Below are 27,257 nucleotides of genomic sequence, written 5' to 3'. Positions count from 1 at the left end.
GATTTTTTAAAATTGAACTGATCTATTTCATAACTTAAGCTGTACATCAGATCTGCCATCAGCAATGCATTCTTTGGATGTGTGATGGTCTATAAATTATGTAAGATCTAAACAAAGTTTTTAAAAAAACTATTCCGACACTGCTACTCCTTTGGCATGAGAAATGCTCAGCTGAAGCAAGATGAATTATGTGCTGTTTTCAGTTTAATCAAAAATCGACATTGAATATTGAACACTGTTTTTCCATCAATTTTTGTTGGCATTATAAAAAGGGACTTTTCATCATTCCTTTCAGAGTTCAGATCCCACAATGAAAAGTTAGAAAACTAAAACTTAGTTAAAAATAAAAGCTGGTTAAAGTGACTGGGACAGATTAGAAAATGGAGAAGTCTTCATTGTAAGGATAGAGAAATAAAGATTAATCCAAAATTGGGTGTCTCTCATAAGGCAGGAAAACTGCCACCATTGCCCAGTGCACCCTCCTTGCTTCCAGTCCCATATTCCAAATTGCACAGAAGGCAGCAGCTAGAAAGCTACCGAGTTATACCTCTACTGTATGGATTGCAGGGATCAAAGGTAGCCTTCTATCTGAAGGACAACCACGGATAAGCACTGTGACTAAAACAACTTTATTCTGAAGGTAGGGAAGGATTTTAAAAGAAAAACAGGAAAATTCAGTGCAGAGTCTTGCCAGGAGAAAGCACTGCATGAAATTCAGGAGGCAAGGACAGCTTGCAAGTGCAGTTGTTAACTTGAACCAGCAATGGGTTATCCCCTACAATTGTAAAATCCATAATGTTTATTAACAAAACAGTTTATTCACTATCAAACCATATTATGACATCAAGCTTTAAACAAGTCACACAAATTATATTTTGTCATCTTTGCTTTCATCTTCTTGTCTTCAACATTTCATTGAGCTGACGCTACAAAGAAGAAAAAACAAATTAGAATGTTGTACTTCGTAACATTTATTGCACAATTCTTCCCTGACCTGTCAACCCAATAATACATTTATTAGATTCATCCATGGGCTACTGGAACTACAGCCTAAATTGGGGCATTTTCTTTTTTATTTTACATTCATGTAGATAGTACAGTTTACCCTAGACTAGCAGAGAGAATGGGTAAAAAGGAAATTAAAGGGAAATATCACTGTTATTTCTGATCATCTAAATTTCCACCTTAAAAGTGGCCCATCGCATACCGAGAGCATTATCCCACTTTAAGTACAGCTAAGCAACCGGAGTAGCCCAAATTCACAGCAGCTTTTCCAAGCCCAGAAGGGATCAAATGTTTCTAGTGCTAGAAAATTAACATATTTTATTTCCAGCTTTCCTCAAGAAACAACCATGAAACCTGCAATTTTTGGACAATTAATGCTTAAGCAAGATTCCCATTATCTTTTCTTCCCCACCCCACAGATGCTTCTCAACTGCTGAGTTCCTCCAGCAGTTTGTTTTTTTATACCATAATCTAAAAATTGATAACCAAGCTAATTATTTGAATGGTAAGAGAACCAAAGACATTTTCAATGTCACTAATGAATATGGAAAATTACATTAGACGTGCATGAAGGCTCAAGAACTTGAGCAGCTGGCCTGATAGAGGATCACATTAGTAATTAGTTGTAACTACATCATTATAGTGTGATCAAGACATATTTGAAAATGCAATCACTCAATACATTTAAGAATGAAATACTTACAGATAGCTGTTCAAAACTTTTAAATGTCTGGTCATCCAGTTGACTTAAATCTGTATTGGTTATCTTGCTGGCCAGAAATTGGATGTTCTGCAGTACAGCATATAAAATGAAACTCTTGTTAAGAGCAAATCAACTTGCTACTTGGTCATAGAACAAGTTGAACCTGGTGGGAACATAGTTAAAAGACAAAACAATGGAGAACTGTTACAGAAATTATATTAAAGTCTGTCAGTTCAGCTCACCTGTCCATCCCCAGTTGGGACATTGATGGTCATTTCTGTGGCATCAGCGAGTGGGCTTCCTGTGAAACTATACACGCGCTCCCCCATTTTTCGCAAGCGAGGTCCTGTCTTTGGCAACCTAGGTGAACCGTATGCATAACAGACGACATGAGCCACTAGGTACAATATCATTTGAAATTCTTATAGTCTCTCAACCAAGTTTCTTTCATATAATCAGAAATATTGTTCAAAATTCCTGCAAGGATTTAGCAGCACCTGTTTCATTTTGATACTAACTACATAATCTGATGGAATATAGAACAATACTTCCAGTTTAGTTGTTTCACTCAATATTTAATAAACTGACCGTGAATCAAACTTGGGTGTTATCAGTGGTGTGGGTCCCCAAATATCAGCAATATTTGCAGAACTGAGTTCTTTGGTCCGACTTGCCCTGTAAAATTGAAAAGACTATTAGAAATGAAATGAACTATATAAACAGTTACTGTAAAGACGACAAAACATTCCCCAGCTAGTTTTATACCTCAGAATGCCAAATCAATTTTAGTACTTACAACCTACAAGCAACAAAGGAATTTTACTACTTTCATATTCTAAACCAGACTTCAGAATACAAGCTTTCAGTTACATCTTTTGTTTGAAAGAAAATCAGCAGAGTAGAGCAGTTAATATAAAAAAATATTCTTAATAATTCAGCTGTCAATCTTATGGCTGCTTATCCTTGTACATGAGAACATGGGATTAAGTTTACAAGGAAATGCTGTACAGGTAACCACACCAAGCAATGTCCAAACCTGGTTAATGTGTCACGATAGCATGTTCAAATTCATGAATCTGATCAATTTAGCACCCTACACCGTCAAAAAGTTTTGGTTGTTAGACATATTCTTGGGAAACTTTCAGTGTTGCACTGGTAAATTGGAAGACCACTAATGATGACCGTTTTAGTATCAATGACAAAGCAGGTATAGTAAAATTTAGTCCCCCTATGTATCACGCAAATAATGAAGGACTATTTGTTGAAGTTACCGTTGATCAGGTCATGAAAGTGATCAATAGTTTGAAAAAGGATACAGCAGCAGATTGCAATGATGTCTCTCTTAAAAGGAAAGTGATTGAGATTTCAGCTAAGATGTATTTGATTGTAAATGCAAGAGGATTCCTCAAGGTTTTTAAAAACATCCACACAGTTCTTATCCCAAAAATCAGATGATCCGGACATGCTTAAAAATATTGATAACTGGCGACTGATCACGATTGAGTCCATTGCTTCAAGGACCTTTACTAAAATTCTTGCAAAACAATTACCAGATGCAATTATGATTAATGATCAGAAGGGTTTTATAACTCGGTGTAAATAGAACATCACTATTTTAAATAAGTTATTGACTGGCACTGAGAGAAATGAAGTATACATCAAAACTGAAGGGGTTCTGATAGATGAAATACTCAACTAGATGAGCAGTTTCACTAACATCTCTAAATCAATTAAACAATTAGTCAGTATTTGAGAGCTCCCTGTTGGATCCAATAAGGAAACACTAAGCAAGTATGTGGTAGAACGTTCAACTGTGCTCCACAATCAAGCCTTTTTGGAAGGTACTGTTCAATTAAATGCAAGAGAGGGAGTTATGGCTATAAAAAGCTTTTTGATTTGGCCTGAAAGACCATTCAATCCTGGACAATACACTCAAGGAATGCAATGCAGATTTGGGAGAAATGCAGGGTAGAATTAGAAGAATTTTACTTGGGCTTCAAGCCCAATTACAACAAAAGATTACACAAATTAAGGTTGAAACCCAGTAGGATAAGGGGTAATTTAATCTTTTTTGTTGAAATATTAAAGGGCAGCAGATAGTGGACAGGGAATCCATGTGGAGCGTAGGAATAGGGGATAGTCTTAAAAAAAAAGCAAACATTTCTATACACATAAGATGTTAGAAGTGTGGAAGTGGTTTGTGTTCAATTGTTAGGTCAATTAACTATCAGAATGGTACATTATTGTTTAAAAAAAAGAGTAATAAGGGATACGAGGCAAACAGGTACTGGAGTTGGGTCACAAAGCAGTCATGATCTCATTGACTGGTGGACGGACTCCAGGGATTAATTGGGTTATTCTCATTTTAAGTCATATACTGGGGAAGGTGAAGGATGCATCAGATGCAGAACATGCTCACAGAAGCCAGGAGCTACATAGGCTGAACTCAACTGAAGACCCACATTCAGAAGTTACTTAAAATAGTTGCTTAAAGTGACTAAAATGATTACAAAGTTCAGCAAAGCTACTGCTAGGTTTTAAGTGTCAAAAATTAAAGTATTTGTCAATCTGCAATCTCAAACCAGTAAACTCATCAACCGTAATTATCAAAAGAGCAAACTCAGATTCATCTTCTGTATCAGAAGTGGAGGGGAGGAGGGTGGGAGTGATGAATATTTACCTTCTAGTCCGGCCATTTGTGGTACATGCTGATGGACGTCTACTTTTAGCTGAGAAGGTAACACCATGCTTAGCCTATAGAGGAATAATTTTAAAATAACAGTTCAAATTGATATTACAGAATTGGGAGAACAAGTTATATGGTCCAAATATGGCCTTCTCCAATGAGGTCAAACTTCTTAAACTTCAACGGAACCCCAACCCTGGGGACCACCACTGACTCAGTTCGATCAATGCCTTTGACTGCAGGAACACAACAGAAGCTGGATACAACAAAACTGGATATCATTTCCTGATCCTTTAAAGACCACACTACCAACCATCTAAAAGGCTCGAGTCAATACTCTGTTGGAAAACTCATTAGGGCAGTGTAATCTCAAACACTCAAGAAACCAATTCTATTCACAACAAGGCATCTTGCCTGGATTCCTACCACAGATTGAAATATCTATCACTGGCAGAGTTATTTTCAAGGTAACTTCTACCACCAGGAAGAAAACAACAAAAATCATTTCTGACTGTTCTGTTGAAGGGGCTTTGACTATAAACGTTAACTCTGTCTCGCTTTTCACTATTCTGCTAAGTGTTTCCAGCATTTTGTGTTATTATTTCAGAAATCATTTGTTTGGACTTTGACAAACAAATGATTTCTGAAATAATAACACAAAGGGCCTGTTTCTGTGCTGTCAGAGAGAGACAGCACAGAAACAGGCCCTTTGGCCCATCTAGTCCATGCCAACCTGATCTGCCTAGTCCCATCTACCTGCACCTGGATCATATCCCTCCAAACCCCTTCCATCCATGTACCTATCCAAGCTTCTCTTAAAATGATATAATTGAACCCGCATCCACCACTTCCATTAGCAGCTCGTTCCACACTCGCACCAGCCTCTGAGTGAAGAAGTTCCCCCTCAGATTCCCCTTAAATATTTCACCTTTCACCCTAAACCCATGTTCTCTAGTTATAGTCTCACCCAACCTTAGGGGAAAAAGCCTGCATGCATTCACCATATCTATACTCCTCACAACAGTAGCGTAGCAGTTAGCATAATGCTATTACAGTGCCAGCGATTGGGGTTCAATTCACGCTGCTGTAAGGAGTTTGTATGTTCTCCCCGTGACTGCATGGGTTTCCTCCCACATTCCGAAGACTTGTGGGTTAGTAGGTTAATATGGGTGTAATTAGGCGGTGTGGGCTCGTTGGGCCTGTTACCGTGCTGTATAAAGTTTTAATGTTTTTTTTTAAAAAACGTTCTCCCCTCATTCTCCAGCGCTCCAAGGAATAAAGTCCTAACCTATTAAACCTTTCCCTATAACTCAGGCCCTCAAGTCCCAGCAACGTGTAAATTTTCTCTGCACTTTTTCAAGCTTATTGACATTCTTCCAGCATTAGCTATCCTCCAGTCCTCCGGCACCTCACCCGTGGCTAAGTTTTTTTTTTAATATTTCTGCCAGGACCTCTGCAATTTCTGCACTAGCCTCCCACAATGTCCGAGGGGACACCTTGTCAGACCCTGGGGATTTATCCATCTTAATTCACTTCAAGACAGGCAGCACCTCCTCTTCTGTAATCCAGATATGGTCCATGACCTCACTATTCTTTTGCCTCAGTTCTAGTCTCTGTCTCTAGAGGTCAGGATTGAATCCGGGTCTCTGTAGCTGTGATGCAGTGGCTCTACTAGCTGCGCCACAGAGGCACCCTGAATCAACACATGTGCAGTGAATGAGAGGTTCAAGATAGCACTCCACCACCTGTTGGGACAACTAGGACTTACAAACTTTGATGGTACACTGGTACTCTATTTAGTGCTGCCCTGCAGACTGTTGATTCGTTATGCTCCAGTCCAACTGCTTATAGGTACACAGCCCCAGTGCTTTAAGCAAAAGACATCAGCTCAGGCTGAGCACTGCTGTACCAGCAACCTGGTGCAAACTCTGGCATTCTGCTGGTGCTCCGGCAACACTGAAGCACCCACTTGACGTGGGGAGACTGCACGCGAGGACTGGTGTAGAAGGGCCACAGGCAATCAATGAGATGTGGGGTCCTGGCCAAGGCAGGGAGTGTGGCCGGTGCTGGGGAGTCTAACAACTCTCCCCAGGCCAGAGATTTCTTTATGCTAATCTACCAATTTGTTAACAACAGATTCTAGAATTTTCCAGCAACTGATAAAAAGCTAACATCTATACTTTCCTGTTTTCTCTCTCCTGCCTTTCTAAAATAGTGGAGTGACAGTTGCCAACTTATAATCCATGGGAACTGTTCTAAAATCTATGAAACTTTAGCAAGTGACAACCAATGCATCCATTATCTCCATCTTTCAAAAACTTGGGATAGAGCAGATCGGGTGCTGGGAATGTATAGTTTTCAGTCCCATTAATTTCTCCAGTAGCATCTTTTTACTAAGGATGAGTGCTTTCAGCTTCTCACTCACTCAGTACCTGTGGTTCACCACTATTTTCAGGGGGCTTTCTGCATTCTTCCATGAAGTCATATGTAAAAATATTTAATTTCTCTGCCATTTCCTTATTTATAATTAGATTTTTAACAGATTAAAACATGCTTTCAAGAAATAGTGGCCTCTAGTCTGGTTCAAATAAACCTGTTTTAGAGTTTGTTTTATAGTCTGTACCTATATACACAAGAGACTCGTTATCATCTTTCACTAGCATGGCAAGCACTGAATAGACTATTAAAAAATAATTTCTCCCATCTCAGTCTGCAATGAAACCACATTAAGTTTTTTTTTTAAAAAACATATCCATAGAAGCTTTTATAATCTGTTTTACTGTTTCTGACTAGATTACTCTTATATTCTACTTTCCCTCCCCTTCTTAAATAGAACATTCCTGAAATACTGGAACATTTCTTCTAAATGTTAGTCAATTATTTATGTGAACATGAGCACATATTAGAAAGATGCATTGGTTAGCTTCATTCTGTGCAATGGAAGACTACAACCAACCCCAAGCACGCAAGCATAGAAATGAAGAGACCTGACACAGAGCAAACCCACGAACACGTATGAACCAAAGTGAAGATCACTGTTGCCCAAGAAGATTTTAATTTGTTAGACTGCACATCCACCCAATCTATTAATCTATACTGGTATTGCTTGAGTCGAGAGCAAGATGACCCTCCTACAGTCTTCCAATTTCATATTAAGGAACAGCGTTCCAAAAATTCTCAACTCTGTCAGGAAAAAAAAGAGCCTTATCTGTCTTATATGGGCAACTCCTTGTACTTAAACAGTGACCCCTAGTTCAAGGTTCTCCATTAAGAGGAAACTTCCTCTCCATATCCATTTCTGTCAAGACCACTCAGGATCTTGTACATTTCAATCAAATGTGCTCTCACTCTTCTAAATTCTGGGAGACACTCTGGAAGAGTGTCTTTAAATACTGTATGCAGTATTCCAGGTGTGGTCTCCCCATTGCCCTATATAATTGAAACACAATCTCCCTACTCGTGTTCAATTCCCCTTGCAATAAACAATAACATTTATTTAGCTTCCCTAATTACTTACTGTACCTGATACCTGGCCTATCGTGAATCATGTAGTAGGACATCCAGATTCCTTCACACCTCAGAGATCTGTAATCCCTCACCATTAACATGATTTTTTATTTCTCCTGCCGAAGTTGACAGTTTCCATATTTCCCCTTGTTCTCCTTACAGCTCTCCTGCCTATCTTTGTGTCATCAGTAAATTTAGCAACCATAACATTGGTGCCTTCATCCAACCAGTTAAATAAATTGTAAAAGTTGAAGTCTCACCACCAATCTGTACCACACCACTTGTTACATTTGTGAACCAGAAAAAAAGACCAATTTACGTTAGCTCTATTTTCTAGCCAGCCAATCTTCCACCCATGTCAATACAAAACCTCTTACATCACAAGCTTTTATTTTCCACAATAACCTTTGTTGCAACACTTAGTGTCTTCTGGTTACAATTCTTGTGTATTATGACAGTACCATTATAAAGATACTCACCTTTCGGAACATTTTGGTTGATGGAGGAAGGTTTTCACCCTCATTTACAACCGTGTCATTGGCATGCTTTGTTTTCTGTTTACCTGGAGGGAATATATTATTCAAGTTAAAACATTTACAAATATTTGTTATAATCACAAAGTAGGAAAAATGGCCAGACCTAATCAATACATATCCATTCAGTAACCAGCGTAGCACTGGGAATTACCTGTCCTAATTCTAAAAATGCTGACTTTTGGGCAGATGGACAGAAATAACATACTGCAGTAAGTCTTGGTACTCTTCTGGGTAATCCAACTTAAAGCCCTGGTACATCAGACTGTAAAATCCATGTGCCAAACCAATTTGAATATCATTTTAGTTTTTATTTTCTTTACTTACCTGATATTTTTCCCTGTTTTGGATAATATGAACCTAGAGATGTTGACAGGATAGTTTGCCTTTGGTAGATAAATACTCATTAAGAATACAAAGCACCTAGATGAAATAGGAAGGGGTTGTCAAAGTTTCCACAATATTTACCTGCTTAGGCAATGACAGCAAGGAGATTGGACACCATAGGTTCAGTGATATACTGGGTTTGCATTTACCCACTTCCCTCCCGTGAAAGGACAGAGTTTTATTTTGCTGCCAATGCACTAATTCCTTTCTACACTATTCCAATTTGATCCTCAACTGACTCAAAATAAATGGGTCAAACTGCAGAACAGGAAGGGATAACGAAGTGATGCCACAGATATTACTAAAATATGGCTAAAAGTGCAGGAACTGCCATATTACTCGTTACAGGGTGTTCGGATGAGATAGAAGAGGAAAAGTAGGAATATTGCTTTAAAATCTTACAGTAGAAATAATGATATGCCAAGATTAACAGATTAGCTACTACAGGTCAAACTTAAAAAAAACAAAAAGGAGGGGGAAACACATGCTTCTGGGAGTGTACTGCAAATCCCTTGTCAATGGGAAACAGAAGTGCAAATATGGAAGCAATGGAACAGTCATAGTGGGGATGTCAACCAGCCTAATAGTAACTGAAATAGAATCATAGAATGGAAGCTGTATGGGAGGAGGCCATTCAGCTTGCAAGTCCATACTGGCTCTATGAACTCTTCCTCGTAGCCCTGCAAAAAAGTCCTTCCTTTCAGATAACTGTCCAGCCTCCTTTCAAATACTACACTTGAATCTCCCTTCACTACGACCTCTGAACCAGTGCTTTATAAAGGTTCATCATAACTTCCTTGATCTTGTATTCTCCGAGTTCATTTATAAAGCCCAGGATTCCAAATGTTTTCCTTAAAACCACTTTTTCAATGAACTATGCACGTATCCTCAGATATAGTCCCATACCTCTTTCTTGTACTTCTTTTAGAATTGTGCCATCGAGTTTATATCATCTCTTCTCAGTCTTCCTATCAATATGCAACACTTTCCTCAGTATTAAATTGTCAGCTATCTATCTGCCCATTCCATCAGCATGGCTCTCTCTTGAAGTGTATTACTATCCTCCTCATTATTCACTTTGCCTCCATGTTTTGTGTCATCTTAGTTCTGCATCATACATCCAAGTCCCAATGATTAATATATTCTATGAAAATCAGTGTCACTGCTCTGAAAAAAAAAACTACATTTCACTGTTTGCTATTACCTAACCAGCTTTTTATCTTTGTTAAGGAATGGCCAGTCTGTCTAACCTGAATATACTTTCTTTAAAAAAAAGTGGTAACAAGGCGCGCCAATGTACTAGCATGACTTTTGTAGCCTACACAGTCCTTAACTAAGATTTTAACAAGGTCCTGCATTACGGACTGATCAGGAAAGTAAAAGCTCGTAGGAGCTTAAGGTAAGGCGGCAGCTGCCAGCAAAGGTTAATTTTGACACGTGTTTCAGGGATTGGAAGGCTGCATGAAGCGAGGAGTCACAGGGCTTTGTTGATATTCAAAAATTGGCTATGCATCTGATAGTGAGAGGAAAAAAAAATGATGCCAGCTGCAGGAAGATAGTTAACAGGTGAGAAAAGAGATAAAATGGCATTCAATCCAGAGATGTGCGAGGTAATACATTAGGGGAAAGAAAGCAAGGCAAGCAGTATTTTAAACAAACAGTACTGATGGACAGAGGCCTCTTGGAGTGCACGTCCACAGAAGCCCTCAAACTACAAGGATGTCTAGATACAGTGTCCAAGGCAGCATATAGGATATTTTCCTTTATTGACCAAGACATCGAATAAGAGCCAGGACAACATGCTTAAACATATAAAATAGGACTTGGGAAACAGTTACTGATTAGAGTCCTGGTCACCACATTGCAGGAAGGATATGATAGCACTAGAGAACATAGAGAGTTAATAGAACGTTGCCAGGGCGGGAGATATTTAATTATTAGCAAAGCTTAGCTAACCTGGGGAAAGTTCCTTTGAAGCAGAGAAAAATGACAGACTTAATTAAGGTGTCTAAAATTCCAAATTCATGGATAGGAACCATCCATTTCTCTTAGGAGAGAACTCAGTAACCAGGAGACAGAGATTCGAAGTAGCTGGTGGAAAAATTAGAGGGGAATGGGAGGCTAAAACAAAAAAATCTTTTCACCAAGAGGACACTGAAGTACTGAAACACAGCAGCAAAAATGCAATTGAAGCAGAAAACTTCAGTACACTTAAACAGTACTTGCACAAGGACTATGTACTATAACCTGCAAGCTTCTGACCAAGAGCTGGAAACTATAATTAAATTCAATAGTACTCTACTGCTGGTCAAGTAACCTTCTGTCCCGTAATTTTCGACAGTTCTGTAATGACTTTTACACAAGTAAACCAGCACTGCCTAAGGAAAACAGGTTCCTAATTTGGACTACAAGAGTAATTTGTAGGCAGTCAGCTTTTCACTTAAGCAGAAAACTAAATAGCTGTGAAAGAACATGACTGTATTTGCAGTTTATTTCATTTAAACATTTAATTTATTTTTTGGCTTTCTTCTAAAGAAGATTGACTCAGGATGTCATCCATAAGCTGCTTAGTCACACTACTATGGTACATTTTTGAAATTATTGGTAATAGCTTACGTTTTCTTGTAGTTTTCAGCTGTGCAGCATCTTTCAAGATCTCAGATTCTATGGCTTCAACTTCCAAACAGGCCGCATTAATACGTTTCTGTAATAAACAAAGGTACAACAGAAGTATATTTTTCCAACTGTGTAGTCCTTTTTGCCTAGAAAATTAGTGATTCATACAAGATTCCCAAGCAGGTAAAATCATTAAACAATGAAGTATTGTATTTATATTTTCAAATAGGACAACAGCCAAGTAGATTTTGAATAAAAATCTTTCTATTTGTTTTCTTAATTAAGTCTTAAAATTGCAAGTCTGTGTTTTCTAGGTATAAAAAACACACCAATTCTTTGTCTACGAAAGGAAGGTGAAAATTAAAGTAGCAAAGACATATTACTAGTCCACCCATGACTCATTTCCTTGTCAATACGCAACAGATGAACCGTAGTAGCCTCTTCAGGCCCAAGTCAGCTCAGCGCTCAGTTCAATCATGGTTAATCTGCACTGAGTCCATTTACTCATGATCTTATCATAGTTCAATAAAAATCCATCTTGAACATTTCAATTATTCCAGGGTCTGCAGCCAACCGAGGAAGAGAATTCCATGTTGCTGCTGCATTTTGATAAAAAAGTACTTCCAAATTTTACGGCAGTATTGCCACACTCTAGATTTACAACTGTGCCTCTCGTTCTGAATTCGTCCTTGGGAAAAGCTTCCTCCATCCATCTCAGTATTTTAAATACTTCAATTAATAACCCATTAATTTAGCTAAACAGAAAAAAATAAAAAGTTTCACCATAGAAAATCACAATACAGGAGATCACTCAGCGAATTGTGTACGTAACCAGTCAAAATGGAATTTAACCCAATCCCACTTCCAGCTCTTGGTTTAAAGCCCTACAAGTCATAGCACAGGTGCTCATCTAGGTACTCTTTAAATGCAATAAGCACTTTTGCCACCACCACCCTTTCAGCCCGTGCACTCTAGACACCTAATATTTATTGCATGAAGGAATTTTTTTTTCCTAATGCCCTTTAGTTATCCTACAAATAAATTCAAATCTATGTCCTCCCAATTACTGACGTCTCTGCTTGGGAAATAGGTCTTTTTTTTAAAAAACCATACCTTGGTCTCTCAATTTTACACTCCTTAATTAAATTGCCCTCACTGTCCTTTAATACAAACAAAATAATCCTGACCTAAAGAGACTTTTGGCATTGTTATAAAACTTCAGCAACATCTTTCTAGGTGCTAATTAAGTCCTTTCTCTGGCACAGCAACCAGAAATGTACACAATACTCCAGCTGTATTCTGTGCCTTGGCCAATAAAAAAAACAAGTATTCCATTAACCTTATTAATCATGTTATCTATCTGTCCTGCTGCCTTCAAGGAATTGTGGATATGCAGTCCAAGACTCCTGTTTGTCTATACTTCATAGTACCCTACCATTCATCCTGCTTTCTTTTACCTTGTCTGCAGTTCCCAACTGCATCACCTTAAACTTCTCTGGATGGAGTACATTTGCCACTGCTGTACCACTGATTGAGTGCACTAATATCTTCCTATAGGCTAGAACTTGCTTCCTCACTATTAACCACATTGCTAATTTTGGCATCAATGACAAATTTCTTGAACTTTGAGGCTGCAACCAAGTTCAAATCACTTGTATTTATATACACTTAAAAAGTTTATTCAGCCTGTTGTCATAATTCAACCTGCTTAGACTTGGTGTACCTACTTCAAAACTGATATTTAACCATGTTATCCTGATGGGATCTAACAAACAGCATTACATTCTCCCTTTGATTTCACATGCATCTTAAGTTACCATTTAAAGCCAAAAAGGAGATGAGGAATTAACTGAATTAATAAGCAATGGAATTCTTTACCCAGCTATCTGACGGGTGCAAGTGAACACAATTTGTTACTGCACTGGATGCCCTCATAGGGAAATCTGTATAGCAGAGTCACTACTAAATCACTGCTATGACTGGATACTCAAAAGTGTTTTTAAAAAGGCTATTAGATAATATCTTAATTGTTAAGTTTTTATGTTCTTGATTACATTTTCACAACCGATTTCAATTTTATTGTTGCCTAGATAGTTCACGTCCTAATGCATGCTATAAATCTGCAACAATGCGAAATTATACAAGTTAGCATCAAACAATAAAGTCTTATTTTCTTAATAAACCATCAAGAAGCCTCTGAGATCTTACCTTTCTGGAGAGACATTAAAATCTTAATGCTATATGTTTTGCACTAGGCACACAAGTCTCATGCAACAAGATCAGGAAAAATCTTACTTGTTCAACTTCAGCCACTGCCTCTGCACTTCCACCCATGGCTTTAAGGAGAAAAAAAAATGAAAATAGGAACTCAGTAATACATGTACAAATAGAGAACTTCAAAACAAAAGGCATTACCGACATACCCAAAAATCAAAATCATAAACTGCCCATGAAAGCACAGAAATTTTCGTTTACCAATGTACAGAAAATGATGAACAAAGCCTGGTTGCAACCTAAGACGTCGAACACATAACTAAGGAGGAAGAGGGTTGTTCGAAATGGAGATTTTTGTTTTAAACCTTTGTTTGTAGCAATTATGTAGCTGGATTTGAAAGGCTGCATGCCTCAATTTGAAGAAAACATGTCATGACATGGAGGAAACACAAGAACATGGTGGCCACTGCTCAATAAAGACTCCCAAGTCGATAATGAAATCAGAAAGCCAAAGAAGAGATGCCCTGAAATTATAGTCTCTGGTAGTGTTCAAAAGGCAACCATGATTCTAACTGAAGATTGAAAAAAAAAGAATGCTGCAAGAGATGGAACCAATCCAAGAATACATAGCTTCTCCCAGATCCTGTACATTATGACTATTTTGAAAATAACATCGAAAGCCAGTCCTTTAGTTGTTCTAATTTACAGATTTCATTACCTACATTTAGTCAAGGAAACTTTAAGGTATTTGTCTGCCAGACAAAAATCAAAGATAAATTCAAATTTAAGATGCAGCATTGGTGGGTCTCTTCATTAACTTTGCTCAGTCTGAACAATTTGCTAAATGAAATTATATTACATATATAAAAAATAATCAAAAATTGCCAATGCTAAATATCTGAAATCAAAACAGAACAGAACATACTGGAAACACAGAGCAGGTCAAGCTGCATCTTTGGAAAAGGAAACAGGTCAAACACTTTATCAGATGCTGCCTGACCCGCTAAGCATCTTCTGTTTTTATTGCATCTATATAACCATCTCTCTCTTTTCCAGGCCATCTCACATAATACATGGCAACCAATCTGAACAAGTCAGGATCTCAAAGTATCCTTAATTGATAGCAAATGTTGGCTATTCTTCAAGAGGCACTAAAGGATGTAAAATAAGGCAAACATCCAATCTGACAGAAAGCCCTCAGTTTGTGCACCCAAATCTTGGTTGAACCCAGGACATCTACGCTTTAAAGTAAGGCTGGATCTCAGCTCATCAATTACACTGACAAGACTGTATTTTACAAGAGTGAACAGGATGGGTGGTAGTAGTGGGGAGAGAGGCTGTTTGAAGATAGTGAACTGAGTAGAAACTCACATTTCATTCCATCTGTCTGGCTGAATACAACTTAATATGAACACAACACTGTGCTACCCAATTGCTTGTATTACTTCAATATCCTTCGATTAGGCTGTAGCAACTGTATGAGAATGTGGCAGTCGAACAATTCATTGATTATGAATGGTAGGAATTCTCACATGGTCTTATTGACTTTAGAACTGTTTCAGGAAAATACTGAAAGCAAAGAAACATGCTAACTTCCAAACCTGAAATTGATTTATAAATCAAAATGCAAACAAATCTTGATTGTGTGCACTTTTAGTACTCCTTTTAACATCTTGAAAACAACAGGTGAGAATGTACAAGCAGCCAACTGGACTCCTGACAGAATGCAGTTGGTAAGCTGCTGGATCCCTCATCAGAAAGGACGTTATGGTAACAAGACTATCCACATCTCAATGAAATCATATGAGGGAACAGTGAGTGGTATGGGAAGTATTATGTCAGAACAGACACCAAAAAGCTGCAAAACTAATATTTGGGCAAGCTACGTTCACCAGTTGCATGTCAAACACAATATTATTGGTGCTCAAAAACCTTAATTATGGCTAGAATTAACTCCTGCCTGAGCAAGGACCTGGACCCACTGCAATTCACCTGCCACCACGACAGGTCTACAGCAGACACAATCTCACTGGCTATCCACTCTGCTTTGGAGCACCTAGACAACTGCAAGACAAACGTCAGGCTACTGTTTATCGATTACAGCTCGGCATTCAACACCATCACTCCCCCAGTACTAATAACCAAGCTTCAAAACCTGGGCCTCTGTACCTCCCTCTGCAACTGGATCCTCGACTTCCTTATCGGGAGACCATAGTCAGTGTAGATCAGCAACAACATCTCCTCCTCGCTGACCATTAACACAGGCCTCTCTCAAGGATGTACGCTTAGGCCACTGCTCTACTCTCCCTACACTCATTACTGTATGGCTAAGCACAGCTTAAACACCATCTATAAATTTGCCAATGACACCACTGTTGTTGGTAGAATCTCAGATGGCGATGAGGAGGCTTGCATCAGTGAGACAGATCCGCTGGTTGAGTGGTGTTGCAACAACGACCTCGCAGTCAACGTCAGCAAGACCAAGGAACCGATTGTGGACTTCAGGAAGGGAAAAAAAAAATATCGGGAGAACACACACCAGTCCTAATTGAGGGGGCAGCGGTGAAAAGCGTGAGCAGCTTCAAGTTCCTGGACGTCAACATCTCAGAGGATCTATCCTGGGCCCAACACATGATGCAATCACGAAGGTGACATGCCAGTGGCTCTACTTTGTTAGGAGTTTGAGGAGATTTAGTATGTCACCAAAGACTCTCACAAATTTCTATAGATATACAGTGGAGAGCATTCTGACTAGTTGCAACACAACCTGGTATGGAGCCATTTCCAAACTCCAGAAGGTTGAATTTAAGATTTTTTTGTCTTTAGATGCTATAAGCTTAAAGTAGTGAAGGTTCACGTTCTTAATTGGACAGTTCAGGAAATGAATCACTGATATTTGTGGAGATATTTCAAGTTCATTAACAGTGCATAGCAGTACCTGGGATATAATATCTTACCAAGGTAATCCAAGTAATTCATTTGTCTAACAGCCAGTGGAAGTTTCATAATTGCACGACTGTAATATGCATCTACTGTAATGAGAAGATTGTTCAATGCTTTCTCCATCTCTCTCTTCCGCCGATCAACTGCAAAAGATATAAAGTCCCAGCTCAGACAAGTGGATATTAGTCAGTAATTGTGCTTAATAAATTAACAACTGTTTGGCATCAGAGGTTAGTGCTGAAGATGATGGTATTACTGTTTGAGAAAATGAGCAGTTTTCTCCAGTCACTGCAATGTGTTTACTGGAATGCTATAAAATAGAAACATTCCTGCAATGTCATCAGACAAAATTTATTTGAAGCCAGGGTAGTCTCTTTAGAACAGCCAAAGTTACAGACCAATCAACTTGCACTTAACCACCAATCAACTTGCACTTAACCACCTACTAAGTCCTTAAGCTCTTCTTAAATAGAACATCAAGTCCTTGACTCAACCATGGCACCACTTCAAGATGGATGTCAGAAAATTTGAAGCTGCTCTTTCCCTCATAAAAGTTAGGATTACCAACAAGAAATCCCTAGGTTTACACCAGGGTCTGGTAAAATGTTACACTTCTCAATCGATGAAAGTAATAATGGATCAACAATCCTGGGCTATGATCAATAAAACAATACCAAGCCTCAGATTATACAATTTCTGATGATGTTAAAAAGGACTTGTGAAACCCAGAGTAAATCGCAAATTGATACTTTATCCAAGGATGCCCCAAGGATTGACCTGCAGTGCAAGGCTCAAACGAATTGTGTAGCAACAGAAAGACAGGGGGTATATTTCAAAGAGCAAATTAAAGGCATTCAACTCAATCAACCACATTGTAAATTTGTTCAGTATTCACCATTTTCTTTAAAAAAGGTTTGAGTTACCTCCCAGGAAATAATAGCCATATCCAAATTGATCTTAGGCCTTAATCTATGACATTAATTTCCTGTCCTAATGCAAGATTTTTAAAAAAAAGTTATACTGCAACTGTTGAAGCTGAGCACTGAAAAATGCCAAGTGCAATGTACCTTTGCCCCAATACTTGCAAAGCCAGAACTGCAACTATACAGGATCTCCCCAGGTTGCAGTTTGCCTGACTTACATACTGTCTGTACATACATCGGGAGTTTGGAGGGATAGAATTGTCAGCTGCTGCAGAACTGCAGGCACCTTTTGCCATTTGGGAACTCTGCTTGCAGCAATATCATTGCACCTTGCAAAGAAATCTGAATGGTTTAATTTCAAATTGCACTTGGTTGGCTGATGTTTTTACTTAAATACATTGCCAGGTGGCCACATTTCTGCCTTGCAGACTGTTCGGGTACTAACAGTTCTCAGGAACCTAACCCTATCGTAACCTGGGGAGAACCTGTCCCAATAATTTTCCTCCAGAAGGGGAGAGGTGGAATGTTGAAGATCAGATAAGACTGGTCAACAGAGGTTAAAAAAAACGCTGGAAGTCTGACCTGAAAATATACAAAATAACTTGAAAACTGTGTGCATAACACTAATTGAAAGAGCACATACAAAGCCAAGTTATTGTGCACTAGTTAAAATTCATGAAGCAATAAAACAGAAAACCCTGAAAGCAAACAGATCAGGGCCATCTGTGGAAAAACAAAGAGTTAATATTTCAGGTCGATGATCCTGCATCAGAACTGGCACTGGTTTGCTGAAAGTCATCATTCCCTTTAAAAAACCAAAAGAAACAGTGACTATAAAGTCAAACAAACATGGAAACAAAAGCTATGAGTGACAGATGAACAAAGACTATTGCAGGAAGAGGCCACAGGATTAACTAGTTTAAACATAAGAACAGACAATCAGAGTGAATTGAAAGGCACTCTCCGTACAGACTTTACAGATATGACTATAATACCTTCAATGTCAAAATCTTTCAGAAAAGCCTGAAGCTTTTCATGCTTCTTTAAGTCCAGTGAATTATTTTTGCGACCAGCTGCTTTTCGTTTCGAAGGCATTCTTTCCTGAAAGAGTAATTGAAAATAACCTGATACAGTAGTCATGGTAACTGATGTCCTGACTTTTATTCAAGGATTATTGAAAAATGGAGCTTCCTAAGAACAAGAATAAAAATTCTGATTTACTTTTACCAGCTTTAAAATTCAGATGTTCGAGCTTTGAGTCAGTACTTGTCAACGTTAATCCCACATTTTGAAAGATTAACACCAGTGTGCTTGCTTGACAAAGTCAATATCTGCTACAGTTCACTAAATGCAATTTAATTTCACCAGAAGTTTCTGAAACATTTCTTGTCACACTGTTACAAACTTAAGGCAGTAACACTTCTGAGTTATACAAGCTTCTCTATTTCTACCCCACCAGAGACACATTAACATGAAGATTTTGAGGTCAGTAAATGTGATGCTGACGTGATTAAGAAAATAAAATAACAGGCAATTATTTTTTTTAAATAAATTAAGTGAATTGATTTCAATATACACAAATATCACATTTCAGAAGTAAAGTGGACAAAGCATAGATCAGAGTTCTTTCCAAATAAGTGAAAATCTAGAACCAGGAAGTCCATGTACATGAATAATTAAACCATCCTTAGACAGCTACAGAAAATAATCTAATAGCCTAATGGACATTAGTTTACATATCAGCCATGGTTCTGAATGACAGAACAACTTCAAGGGCTAAATGGCCAACTCTTGTCCCTACAAGCTAATTCTAGTTGCATGTTTATCCTTAATGGCTCATTTACACTTCACATCAATGCAGCAAAGGCAGAACCTGAATCCATTGAGGATCCTGCATGATACCACAGCACAAGTCCCAACATACATTCTCCACCAACATACATTCAGATCAACCAGTAACCCCCAGTTTACATCTTCCAAGTTCAAGATTGCAATTGTCTCAGGTCAGTGCACTAAACTCACTTAAAAAAAACAAACCAAATGGCAGATAGCATGAAATCTTTATGGCAATCAAGAGATACAAGAAAGTGTGGCCACAAGTGAAACAGGTATGGAGATCCAGATTGTAATGTTAGAGAAACCTCAGCCCTTGCACTTGTCCAATAGATCTGGTTTTCTTTTGCAGCCTGTGACAATGAGGGCAGAGACTGCAGGAAATTAGAACAAACTCACCAGAGTAAATTGACCACACCACTGATGCAGGATGCCACTCTAGTTGGCCGATTAAAAAGGTACGTGGCGGTGAAAGGGGGAAGTATAGTTAGGGGCATAATACTATTCTCTGCAGCTGCAAGTACTGATCCTCAAAGGCTTTTCTGCCTGCTGAGTGCTACAGATGCACCTGTTAGGAAGGGACAGGGGAATAGAAATTAAAGATTATAACCGCTAAATAGTCAGAGTAGGGAAAACTTGTTAAAAAAAAAAACAAAACTGAGGGCTCTTTATCAAATGCACGCAGTATTCATAAAAATACAGATAAATCAATAGCACAAATAGAAATATTGGTATGAACTAGAAGCATGGTTGTAAACCCAACAAGAATACAAATTAAATATTCAAGGATATTTCTTAGAGACAGGCAGTATGGAAAAAGAGGAGGGGAATGAAGGATGGGACAAAGGCAGCAGTGAGAAAAGATCTTCACTCAGAGAAATCATGGAGAAAAATCAGTTTGCGTGAATGTAAGAAACGAAGGGTCCAAGTCCAAAATCAGTGGGAGTTGTCTATATACACACAAATAATAGTGGTAACCTAAAGAATAGTACAAATAAGGAAGATGGTGACAATGTAACAAGTTTAAGACAATAATCATGAGGGCCTTTATATACAGATAGGGCAAACCCAGTTAGCTGTAGTAGTATGGAACCTGAATTCATGAATGAACAAGAAACAGGCTACAGTAACATTTTGATATTTCAGCATGTTCTTGATTATAGTGGCACCAGACTAGGAGATATTCCAGGCTTTTGGATGTTATCCCTAGTAATATTCTAACATATACTTATAATTCACATTTTTAAAATGATATTACGTAGTAGAAAAATAAGTTTTCCAGTGAACCTGGTACATTTAAAAGGAGCACGGCAACGAGAGCTTCAGTGCTACCTAAAGGGAGCGCAGCAACTGGCCACCTCAGATAGTTGGATAGTGGATTATTGGAGTTTTACTGTATTTCAAATCTAATATTGAGCAATGAACAAGGATTGATTAATAATCTGAAAAATCAGCAGAAAATGATGAAACTACACAGCAGATCAAGCAACATTTGAGACAAAGTTAAAGGTTCAAGTTGATGACTTTCATCAGAACTAGGACAACAGAAGTCAAATATGCCAAGATGCAGTGAAGTCAAAGCTGGTCCTCAGAGGAATCCCATCGATCTACTTCCCTACATATTACACGGATTCTCCTCACATGCCTATTAGCTTCCCCAGATTCTCCTTCTACCCAGCTGCCTCAGGGGTAATTTACAGTAGTCAGTTAACCTACCAACCAGCACATCTTTGGGATGTAGGAAGGAGTCGCAGCACCACTCTCCATCCTTCCCCCTCTCAATGTTTGTTCATGCTTCCAATTTTGATGAAGGGTCATTGAAGTGAAACAAAACTGGACACACAGACACCAAGTGAATAGACAAGGACGTGGCAAATGAATATAATGTGCAAAAATGTGGTCAACGGCTTTGGTACAAAAAAACTAAAGAAGCAGGGAGATTGAAAAATATAGGCATCAAGAGGTTCTCAAGAACAAGAATCCAGAAAATTAATGAGCAGGTACTGCAAGAAGTTAGGAAGGCAAACTGGAAAGTGGACCATTATTACAACAGTACAATGAAGAAAGGCTTTTTACTGCAGGAAATTGATAGAGGTAAATATCAGCCTTGATCTTATTGAATAATGGAGTAGGCACAAGAGGTTGAACAATCCCCTAAATATGATCAGAATCAGATTTATTATCACTGACATATGACGTAAAATTTGTTGTTCTGCAGCAGCAGTACAGTGCAAAAGTCTATAAATTACAAAAATAAATAAATAGTGCAAAACAAAGGGAATAATGAGGTAGTGTTCATGGATCATTCAGAAATCTGATGGCGGTGGGGAAGAAGCTGTCCCTGAATAGTTGAGTTTGGGTCTTCAGGCTCCTGTATCTCCTCCCTGATGGCAGTAACAAGATGAAGACATGTCCCAGATGGAGAGTGCCCTTAATGATTGATGCCGCCTTCTTGAGGCAGCGCCTCTTGAAGATGACCTCAATGGTGGGGAGGTTTGTGCCTGTGATGGGGTTGGCTGAGTCTACAACCCTCTGCAGTCTCTTGCGATTCTGTGCATTAGAGGCTCCACACCAGGCTGTGATGCAACCAGTCAGAATGCTCTCCACCGTACATCTATAGAAATTTGTAAGAGTCTTTGGTGACATACCGAACCTCCTCAAACTCCTAACGAAGTAGAGCCGCCGGCATGCCTTCTTTGTGATTGCATCAACGTGCTGGGTGCAGGATTGAGATATTGACACCCAGGAACTTGAAGCTGCTCACCCTTTCCACCGCTGACCCCTCAATGAGGACCGGTGTGTGTTCTCCCGAATTCCTCTTCCTGAAGTTCACAATCAGTTCCTTTTTCTTGATGACATTGAGTGTGAGGTTGTTGTTGCAACACCACTCAACCAGCCGATCTATCTCACTCCTGTACACCTCATCACCATCTGAGATTCTACCAACAACAGTGGTGTCATTGGCAAATTTATAGATGATGGTGTTTGAGCCATGCTTGGCCACACAGTCATGAGCGTAGAGAGAGTAGAGCGGTGGGCTGAGCACACATACTTGAGGTGCGCCTGTATTGATACTCAGTGAGGAGATGTTATTACTGATCCGCACTAACTGTGGTCTCCCTACAAATAGAGGAAGGTACAGAGGCCCAGGTTTTGTAGCTTGGTTATTAGTACTGATGGAATCATAGAACAATTACAGCACAATTCAGGCCCTTCGGCCCACAAAGCTGTGCCGAACATGTCCCTACCCTAGAAATTACTAGGCTTACCCATAGCCCTCTATTTTACTCAGCTCCACGTACCTAAGTCTCTTGAAGGACCCTATCGTATCAGCCGCCACCACCGTTTCTGGCAGCCCATTCCACGCACTCACCACTCTGAGTAAAAAAACTTACCCCTGATGTCTCCTCTATATCTACTCCCCAGCACCTTAAACCTATGTCCTCTTGTGGCCACCAATTCAGCCCTGGGGAAAAAGCCTCTGACTATCTACCCTATCAATACCTCTCATCATCTTATACACCTCAATCAGGTCCCCCCTCATCCTCCGTCTCTCCAAGGAGAAAAGGCCGAGTTCCCTCAACCTGCTTTCATAAGGCATGCTCCGCATTCCAGGCAGCATCCTTGTAAATCTCCTCTGCACCCTCTCTATGGCTTCCACATCTTTCCTGTAGTGAGGCTACCAGAACTGAGCACAATACTCCAAGTGGGGTCTGACCAGGGACCTATATAGCTGCAACAATACCTCACGGCTCCTAAATTCAATTCCCCGATTGATGAAGGACAATACACCATATGCCTTCTTAACCACAGAGTCAACCTGCACAGCCACTTTGAGCACCCTATGGACTCAGACCCCAAGATCCCTCTGATCCTCCACACTGCCAGGAGTCCTACCATTAATACTATATTCCGCCAACATATTTGACCTACCAAAATGAACCACTTCACACTTATCTGGGTTGAACTGCATCTGCCACTTCTCAGCCCAACACTGCCTCCTATCTATGTCCCTCTGTAACCTCTGACAGCCCTCCAAATTATCCACAACACCCCCAACCTTCGTGTCATCCACAAACTTACCAACCCACCCCTCCACTTCCTCATCCAGGTAGTTTATCGAAGTCACAAATAGGGTCCCAGTACAGATCCCTGAGGGACACCACTGGTCACTGACCTCCACTCAGAGTACGACCCTTCAATAACCACTCTTTGCCTTCTGTGGGCCAGCCAGTTCTGGATCCACACTGCAATGTCCCCTTGGATCCCATGTCTCCTCACCTTCTCCATAAGCCTTGCAAGGGGTACTTTATCAAACGCCTTGCAGAAATCCATATACGCTACATCTACTACTCTCCCTTCATCGATGTGCTTAGTCACATCCTCAAAAAATTCAATCAGGCTCATAAGGCAGGACCTGCCCTTAACAAAGCCATGCTGACTATTCCTAATCATATTATACCTCTCCAAATGTTCATCAATCCTGCCTCTCAGGATCTTCTCCATCAGCTTACCAACCACTGAGGTAAGACTCATCGGTCTATAATTTCCTGGGCTATCCCTACTCCCCTTCTTGAATAAGGGAACAACATCCGCAACCCTCCAATTTTCCGGAACCTCTCCCATCTCCATGGACGGCACAAAGATCATCGTCAGAGGCTCCGCAATCTCCTCCCTCGCCTCCCACAGCAACCTGGGGTACATCTCATCCGGTCCCGGCGACTTATCTAACTTGATGCTTTCCAAAGGTTTCAGCACCAGATCTTTTCTAATATCTACATGCTCAAGCTTTTCAGGCCGCTGCAAGTCCCCACTACAATCCCCCAGATCTTTTTTCCGTGGTAAATACTGACGTAAAGTATTCATTAAGTACCTCAGCTATTTCTTCCGGATCCATACACACTTTCCCACTGCTGCACTTGATAGGCCCTATCCTTTCGCATTTCATCCTCTTACTCTACACATACTTGTAGAATGCCTTGGGGTTTTCCTTAATCCTGCCCACCAAGGCCTTCTCATGTCCCCTTCTGGCTCTCCTAATCTCTTTTTTAAATTCCTTCCTTTTAGCCTTGTACTCCTCTAGACCTCTAACATTACCTAGCTCTCTGTACCTTTTGTATGCTTTTCTTTTGACTAGATTTATTATAGCCTTCATACACCACGGTTCCTGTATCCTATCATGACTCCCCTGTCTTATCGGAGCATGTCTATGCAGAGCTCCACACAAATAGCCCTTGAATATTTGCCACATATCTTCCGTACTTTTCCCAGAGAACATCTGTTCCCAATTTAATCTTCCAATTTCCTGCTTGAGAGCCTCATAATTCCCTTTACTCCAAGTGAACACCTTTCTAACCTGTCTGTTCCTATCCCTCTCCAGTGTTAATGTAAAGGAGATAGAATTATGATCACTATCACCAAAATGTTCACCCACTGAGAGATCTAACACCTGACCAGGTTCATTACCCAATATCAAATCAAGCACAGCCTCTCCTCTTGCAGGTCTATCTACATACTGTGTCAAGAACCCTTCCTGAACACACCTAACAAACTCCACCCCATCTAAACCCCTCACTGTCTGGAGATGCCAATCGATGTTTGGGAAATTAAAATCCCCCATCACAACAACTCTGTTATTCTCACTCCTTTCTAGGATCTGCTTCCCTATCTGCTTCTCAATAACCCTGTCACTATCGGACGGCCTATAAAAAACACCCAGCACCGTTATCGACCCCTTCCTGTTCCTAACCTCCACCCACAGAGACTCCGTAGACAATCCCCTCTAATGGAGGGACTGAGGGACCATCCCACTACGGATGATGGTGTTGAATGCCGAGCTGTAATCGATAAACAGTAGCCTGATGCATGTCTTGTGGTTGTCTAGGTGCTCCAAAGCAGAGTGGAGTGTATCAACAACTTTCAATCTCTCATCAGTCTTCAGTTGTACAGGGCACTGCTAAGACATTTCCAGTACTGTACAGAATATGGGTCTCCTTATTAAAGGATGTGGGTCAGAGGTTTTTGGAACCAATACCTAAAATGGACATTAGTCTTATGACAAAAGGTTGGACAGACTAGGCTTGTATCCCTTTAAATTTAAAAAAAAGAGGGGTAATTTGACAAAATCATAAAAGTTCCCTCAGGAAGAGTCATGATAGGGTTAACACGGAGAGTACATTTTCTCTGGTCTGAAAACATAAAACTAGGACAAAGACAAAATTCTTTCTTAGATGGTTGCGTCTTAGGAACAGTCTTCCTCAAAGGGCAGTAGAAACAGTGCAAATACTTTCAAGGCAGAGAGATAGATTCTTGATCAGCAAGGAGGTAAACGATTACCACAGGTAGTCAGAACTGTTGAGGTAACCATCAGATAAGGCATAATCATACTAAACGGTGAAACAAGCTTGAGGGGAGAAGTGGTTTACTCCTATGTCCAATTTGTATTTTTTTTAAAATGCTGTTTTTTAAACCAAAGTGGATGACTTCAGATTTTTCAACATTATATTCCATTGGGAACTACTCACATAGCCTGTCTACATCTTCCCGAAGTTTCCTTGCATCTTCCTCACAACCCACACTGCCACCAAGCTTTGTAACATCAGCAAATGTCCCCTCACCCAAATTAAATCAATAAGATCTTCAACAATGGGGAGTCCACTGACTCGTGGGCACCCCATTAGTCAGCTGCTCAAACCAAGAGAGTACCACTTATTCCAATTTTTTCCTCAATCCATGCCAATATGTTTTATCCTCAATCTCATGGGCTATAATTTGCTTTAGATTTAATCAGATAACATCTCAACCAACATCCTAAAAGACCAAATACATACCATCCACTAGTTTCCCCTTTAGTTATTCTGCTAGTTATCAAAACCAAGTCATCCTCCAAAAACAAAATGTACTCAGTTTTATTAAAGATCTTCTGCTCAGACTAAAGATCCCCATATCCATAGGGCTTTAACTTTTCCTCCTTCCACTAACACTGGCTGACCTGCTCAGCATTTCTAGCATCCTTGTACCCAAAACAATCAGAGTAATAGAAACAGGCCCTATGGCCCACCATGTCCATACCAACTTTTTTGCTTATGTACATTAATCCCATTTGCCTGCAGTTGGATCACGTCCTTCTATGCCTTCCCTATCCAATACCAGAGGGCATGCACTTAAGGTGAGAGGGGGTAGGTTCAGAACAGACGTGAGGGGTACTTTTTTTTTACTGAGAGAGTGGTGGATGCCTGATAGAGTGGGGGAGGGAAATTCTTGGTGGGCTTTTAAGAGGGGCTTGGATGGGCACACGAATGAGAGGGATATGGGCATTCTGTAGATAGGAGGGAATAGCTATGTCGGCACAACGCTGTGGGCCAAAGTTTCTACCCCGAGATATGGCTGATGTAGAACACTTCAAGGCAGGCTGCAGAGGTACATACAATGAGACATAAGGGACTGCAGAGCAAATACTTCGAGAGTGGCACAGCACAGAAACGGCCCTTCAGCCCATCACGTCCCTACCAACCTTTCCCACCCACGCACACTGCTCCCATTAGGACCTGTGCCTCGCCTACTTCGATGCAGGAGAACACTTTCCAGGCAGGTTGCAGCGAGAGAGAAAGGGCTGCAGAGCGACTGTTTGGATAGTCTCCGCGGCAGGAGGCGGGGAGCGGGCACCGACTTGGCGGGGAGGCTGGAGACAGATGATCTCAGTCCGGTTTACAAGCCGCCCCCGCTCGTTGGTGAGGCCGAGGGGAGGGTCCCTGCAGGACGCCGTGTGGCGGGAGCCCCAGGCGGGCCGCACTCCGTCAACATTACCCCCCGGCGCCAACCCCCCGATTACCTCCGACTCCGCTTCTCTCCGCAGCCGCCGCCCGCGCCGCAGTTTGAATTTCAAACGCAACGGACAAACCAGAGCT

At 40.1% G+C, this 27,257-nt stretch overlaps 1 protein-coding gene across 1 annotated transcript; it reads right to left on the bottom strand.

Moving 5' to 3' along the window:
* On the bottom strand, positions 1–27,257 carry cdca8 (cell division cycle associated 8). Its single transcript, XM_052036467.1, has 11 exons — positions 27,182–27,257; positions 18,513–18,618; positions 16,609–16,737; positions 13,733–13,773; positions 11,438–11,525; positions 8,381–8,463; positions 4,389–4,462; positions 2,297–2,383; positions 1,951–2,068; positions 1,709–1,795; positions 1–926 (listed from the first exon to the last, which is right to left on the bottom strand). Exons 2-11 carry the CDS (start codon positions 18,610–18,612, stop codon positions 891–893), a joined length of 843 nt encoding a protein of 280 aa, XP_051892427.1. The 5' UTR covers positions 18,613–18,618; positions 27,182–27,257; the 3' UTR covers positions 1–890.

The sequence above is a fragment of the Pristis pectinata genome, chromosome 22 (assembly GCF_009764475.1).
Source record: "Pristis pectinata isolate sPriPec2 chromosome 22, sPriPec2.1.pri, whole genome shotgun sequence".
Classification (NCBI taxonomy): Eukaryota; Metazoa; Chordata; class Chondrichthyes; order Rhinopristiformes; family Pristidae; genus Pristis; species Pristis pectinata.
This window is presented reverse-complemented; position numbering and strand designations above follow the sequence as displayed.

Coding starts and splice junctions, on each gene's coding strand:
- cdca8 (XM_052036467.1), bottom strand. CDS start 18,612: ATGCCTTCGAAACGAAAAGCAGCTGGTCGCAAAAATAATTCACTGGAC. Junction 16,738..18,512: donor GAAAGATTTTGACATTGAAG/GTATTATAGTCA, acceptor TATCTTTTGCAG/TTGATCGGCGGAAGAGAGAG. Junction 4,463..8,380: donor CAACCAAAATGTTCCGAAAG/GTGAGTATCTTT, acceptor ATTCCTCTATAG/GCTAAGCATGGTGTTACCTT.